Source organism: Carassius auratus, chromosome 25 (genome assembly GCF_003368295.1).
Source record: "Carassius auratus strain Wakin chromosome 25, ASM336829v1, whole genome shotgun sequence".
NCBI classification, from domain to species: Eukaryota; Metazoa; Chordata; class Actinopteri; order Cypriniformes; family Cyprinidae; genus Carassius; species Carassius auratus.
Window position 1 is genome coordinate 1,982,822 of NC_039267.1, and position 6,065 is coordinate 1,988,886.

Consider the following 6,065-nt stretch of genomic DNA (forward strand, 5'->3'; position numbering starts at 1 on the left):
GAAAAAAAGTATACCTGAATCCCGCCCTCCGGGTCATATTTGACCCGAAGGTCCTGAGTGTGACTCATAAATGAAGAACCCCAGAGGGTTAAATAAATGTAAATACATTCATGAAAGAGCAGGGCACAGGGAATGATTTTACTCTAGTGAAGTTTTTCTCCATTACAGACCATTCATTTAAGACATGCTGAACCTAGCCTAATGTTTAGAAAGAATCATCTGCTAAATGATCATAACACTGATTTCACATTTCAATTTGCTAGACAATCAACTCAAGAGTCAGAATGGGCTTTCAGATCTGCTACATGTAAGATTCAAATACTCACAAAGAAAAAATCAAGCCGACTATTTATCAAGCTTTCCAGAAAACCACCTTTTGGAAAAAAAAAAACATGAAAAAATAAGGAAGCTAATTCTTGGGAAATTCCCATCTATGCAGTGTTGATACAGAATACTGCTGCATGTGAGGGATTCAACACAAGTCAAACTCCATCAGCAACATTTCTGGCATGACATCAATCACCACAGAAATAAATGTCAGCTTGTTCTTAAGTTAACGCAGTAAAAATTAATATACGCACAGTGTCAGTAAAACTGCCATAAGGCTTTATCAGAGTTTCTGAGAGATAAACATCTACTGAACCAGGAACATCCCTTTAATTATTATTATTAACGATTAACTGGAATTACTTTTTTATCTGAAGCAATAAAAAATCAAGGACAAAAACTAGTAAATCAGGACACTATAAAAAGACCATAAGAGGCTGTGGGGCTGGCAGAGCAAGAGCTAGACGCAAACATCTGTGGAGAATGAAGGGTTTATTATGTGTACTGCTATTGTTGGGAAGCTTTGTGTTTGTGGTACAGCAGCAGGTAGATGGAGGGCTCAGTGAGAATGAGATCAATCATCATCTTAGCTCTGAGGAAAGAAGACAGAATTCACCTCAAACACACACTTCAGATGACAGCCAAGAATACAGCCCTCTGAGCTTCACTGACATCCACGCAGCCCTGAGAGAACTGACCGCCACCGTCACAGAGCAGAAAGCCAACATCAGAGCTTTAGAGACACAGCTGAGGGAACAACAGACGCTCCTCCAGGAAGAGAAGAACAACAAAAATGATGGTACCTCACCAGAACATTCACTCTTTTATCAAGGGTCCTGAGAGTAGGACACCACTGCATAGTGTAAAACTGAGTGATACTGTGATATCTGTCTACTACAATAAGAATTATACATATCATTTAACACATTACTTATTCCTTCACAGAAGTTTCAATTCTTACTCAGAGTTGAGTGAAGCAGTGTGTTTGAATTGTTAATTATCAGTGTAATCCAGTAATATATCTCAATATTGCTTATGTTTTTCAATTACAGCCAGAAAGATAGCTTTTTCAACTTCACTGATGCGATATACCGGCGGACAGATTGGTCCTTCAAACACTGATATCCCACTAATCTACAGGAATGTTTTCACAAACATAGGAGACGCCTACAACCCAGAGACTGGTAATTATCAATCAATGGAGCTGTAAATCTCAGTTATAGTAATGGGATTTTTTCAGATCTTTTCAAGTCTTTCTGCAGTTGTGTAACGTGAGTAAGAGAATTAAATGATCTGCTGTGTTTCGAAACTGTTAAACTGAACTTGGTAATGAAGCGATCATACAGAAAACAGCTGATTCGTTTTCTCTTTTTATTTGATTTAGGTTTGTTCACAGCCCCGCTGAAAGGAGCGTACATGTTTCAATTCACTATCGTTAGTTTTGATCCAGTATATCCATCAACTGCCAACATTAGGAAGAATGGAAACCATATAGTTATAGCAGATATTGACCAAGGCGGGCGTGTGTTACACTCCTCAAACTCGGTCGTGTTGATCCTGGAGGTTGGAGATGTTATCTCTGTGACACTCTGGCCTAACCGCGTTATTCAGGATAACCCGGGTAATCATAACACTTTCAGTGGTTACCTACTGTTTCCGTTAGAATAGGAGCTTTGCAGAATCATCCTGAACACAGTCAGGAGTATGAAGTACTTTCTGTAGTTTGAGTTCACTGGAAGCACTCCAGAGTTACACACAAGTAGCACAGAACACAACAAAATTATTATGTTTTTGGCCATATTGATTAGGCTACCATTTTAATAACCACAGTTGTACAAATACCATGGTTAAACTATGGTTAGTGTATTAATCACTTTAATACAATAGGCTATGGTTAATTTTTGTAAGGGAAGTTGTAAAGGTAAATTAGCCAGCGTAACCTTTCACTAGCCTACAGTAATTGTGTATTTTATTTATAGCTTTTTAATTCTCATTTTCTCCAGAGCTACTGTACTGATGAAATTAACCAAATGAACATTTAATGATTATTAATGCTGAACTGAATCAACTGACTTACTGTTAATTAAACAATGACAAATTGACATGAACAATGCATAATTTCGCTAATACCACTGTAAAGCTGCTTTGAAACAATCTTTATTGTGGAAAGTGCTTCATAAATTAAGGACTTTAATTAACCCAGCTGTTCTAAAACAATGTGCAGATGTTTTCTGTCAAAGAGCAAGTCTAAACTGGGCTTGAGGCTCTATCTATGCAGGTTAATGTATTAAGATGAATCACAGCGTGGTGCTGTCCCGAAACCCTGTCTGCAGCCTCAGGTTATGGTCAGGAGATGTGAAAAATTGCTGTTTTTGCTTATGTTGTCTGAATGGTTTGCCCAAAATAAAATTAAATAAAAAGGAAAATCTCTATTTATTTATTTTTTTAATTCATTGCAACATATCAACTCGAGCAATATCCAGTTTTCCATTATTTTGATTACTTTAGCCTAACCTGCAATTTACAGCATACTGTAAGTAAACAGAATTTACATGGTTGCTTTTTTGTTATTATAGTGTACCTATTCAGTCCCTCCGTGTAGGTACAGTACAGAGCAAAAGTTTGGACACCTTCTCATACAAAGAGTTTTCTTTATTTTCATGACTATGAAGATTGTAGAGTCACACTGAAGGCATCGAGGGCTATTTGACCAAGAAGGAGAGTGATGATGACCTGGCCTCCACAGTCACCGGACCTGAACCCAATCCAGATGGGTTAGGGGTGAGCTGGACCGCAGACAGAAGGCAAAAGGGCCAACAAGTGCTAAACATCTCTCGGGGAACTCCTTCAAGACTGTTGGAAGACCATTTCAGGTGACTACCTCTTGAAGCTCATCAAGAGAAAGCCAAGAGTGTGCAAAGCAGTAATCAAAGCAAAAGAAGAACCTACAATATGACATATTTTCAGTTGTTTCACACTTTTTTGTTATGTATATAATTCCATATATAATTCCACATGTGTTAATTCATAGTTTTGATGCCTTCAGTGTGAATCTACAATTTTTTATAGTCATGAAAATAAAGAAAACTCTTTGAATGAGAAGGTGTGTCCAAACTTTTGGTCTGTACTGTATATATATATATATATACACTTGTGGGAAGAATAAATTACTTTAATCAGTACATGTAAAAATAACCTGTTGAAACCCCTCAGAGTAACATCTGTAAGGTGTTACAGACTCATTGGCTTCGGCTCATTTTCTATGCAGAACCTATCAGAACTAATTTTCAATGACCACACACTGAATACCCCCTGAATATTTGGTTGTTGAAATAAAATCCAGAAACTGTGTTTTGTTAGAGTTTCTGCTATTTATAATCTGCTGATATATAATTGACTTTGTAGTCTACTTACCAATATGTATTGTATTCCTCGAGTCACACCAGCACTCCCAAACCTCACTTTAACTGCTTCTGATGTTCATTTGCGACATTGTACACCATCAAGGTGCAGTGTATGGAATAAAATCACTGTCAAAAATAATCGTACGTAGTTCAAAACATTTGTGTGTAATTTTATTATACTCGTGCACCATTTGGAAAATTCGTCGTAATTCGCATGTTGTGTGTGTGTAACAGAGCTATTGTGAAAACAAGCGCCGTGTCTGTAAACTGTCACAGTCGTACATTTTAGAGCTGTACTCTAAAAAACACACAAAATCGCGTATCTGTAAACTGTCGTGGCCGTAGATTTTGGAATCCCACTCTGACAAAAAACGGAATTACGTACAATAGTTTTAAATTACGCACGAGTATATTACAATTAAACACAAATGTTTTGAATTACGTAAGATTATTTTTGAAAGTGATTTTATTCCATACAGTGCAGCTTAAAACAAGTTTACATCTTTCCAGCTGTTTGCATAAAGTTTATGAGTAAAAGTGAGTTTAGATTCTGTGTCATTTGGAATTATAAAAGATAGACTCTATATAGATTGCTGGTCATAGATAATTTTAATAATATTATACTTGCAGGGGTGTATGCAATCACTAATTGACATTTACCAATCAGACAATTCATATAAGTAAAGTTGCATGAAAATGCCACAAACCATTATAAAGTGACAGCTATGATTCTGTAAGGCTTTATGAAAACTGGCAGAAGTGTGCTGAAGCTCATGTAGAAACTGTAGATATGATCTCACTGGACCAAAAGTACAAAACATCCAGTACAAATGAATTTTTACACTGCTGGAAGATGGTTTCATTTCTTACTGGGAAATTCTACAAAATTATATAAATCCATTATTTTTAAAATATTATTTTCATAGATGGGAACCAGTTACCAAATATTAAAATCTATCTACACTGTGAAAAAAAAAATAAAATAAAAAGGGGGATTTCACAGCATGCAAATGTAATGTTTCACAGAAAATTACATTATTATCACTTTAAAGGCTTTTACTGTTCACAATATAATACTGCATTCAGGAATGTTACTGTGAAAATACAGTAATGTAGGCGGCGGAGCCCTTACTGAAAACAGCTGTGAATCCTGTCCTGCCTCTGTGTGCTGTCATCTGATGACTGAGCTATCTCGTCTCCTCCATATTCTCATCCAGTCCAACGGATTCAGCGGTAAGTGTTGAAATGCCAAATTAAAGCCCATTGCAGATGTTTTATTGTAAGTATACTACAAACCCAGTACCAAAAAAAGTTGAGTTTATCTCAACACATTTATGCTGATGACACTCAGCGCTCTACTTTCCTATCAAAAATAATAATGGCACTAAAAAGTGTTGGCACATTACTCCTGTGCTTGGCTCTCTCCACTGGAAACTGGTTAGGTCCTAGATAGTTATAAAAAAAAAGTGTTTTGTTTATAAAGCATTACATGGTGTTGCCCCTCAGTATATAAGTGATCTTGTCCCATACAATGCTTCAAGATCCTTACTTTCTTCCAATCAAACTACTTCTCTCTGTTCCTTGCTCATATTACAAAACTAATTGTGTCCAGGTCTTCTGCGTGGCTGCTCCAAGACTCTGGAGTCTCCCTCTCTCCCTCTCTTCTGTTTCTACTTTTAAATCTTCATTAAAAACTTATCTGTATCCTTTATGTTTTGAATGATGGAGTTTTCAAGGTTTTAATATTGTTTTGATTTTTGTTTTAATACCTCTGTACATCATGTGGTTGCAACTTTGTTGTTTTGAAATGTACTCTATAAATTAATAAACTAAACTAACAGTCTTACTGAAGAAATATAAAAGTCAAAATCAGAACAAAACAAATTTAACAGGTATTTTTGTTTGTGTAAAATAAAACGGTTAACAATAGATTCTAGATCTTTATTGCTTTTGTTTTCATAATAAAATATAACATCATTTGAACTAAAACAATAATTATTATTCATTAAACTAAATATGCTAAATCCATCCAAAACATGTTTACGACTTTACAGAAAATAAGAGACTTTCACAGAATTAAACAAACGGCATACATCATCAATATCAGTGAATCTTAATATTAATACATGGTATGTAAAATTTTGAAATGTAGTATTTTATCAGTATAGGATTAGGTTAGGTTACCCTAACCCAGTATTTAATAGGAATTATCAATTATGAATTATAGAGTTACAAAAAAATCCCTCTAGGAGATATTTCATTTTGTTTTTGTAAAATATTGCAAATATGTTTATTGCATTTTTTCTCCGTTAGTTTAGGCTTTGCTTTGTGCGC

The 6,065-nt window shown here is 35.4% G+C and overlaps 1 protein-coding gene across 1 annotated transcript; it reads left to right on the plus strand.

Moving 5' to 3' along the window:
* The first annotated feature begins 779 nt into the window (after positions 1-779).
* Positions 780-2,771, plus strand: LOC113042964 (complement C1q-like protein 2). Its single transcript, XM_026202006.1, has 3 exons — positions 780-1,126; positions 1,380-1,511; positions 1,712-2,771. The coding sequence occupies exons 1-3, from the start codon at positions 811-813 to the stop codon at positions 1,993-1,995; spliced, it is 732 nt and encodes a 243-aa protein (XP_026057791.1). The 5' UTR covers positions 780-810; the 3' UTR covers positions 1,996-2,771.
* The last annotated feature ends 3,294 nt before the right edge of the window (positions 2,772-6,065 follow it).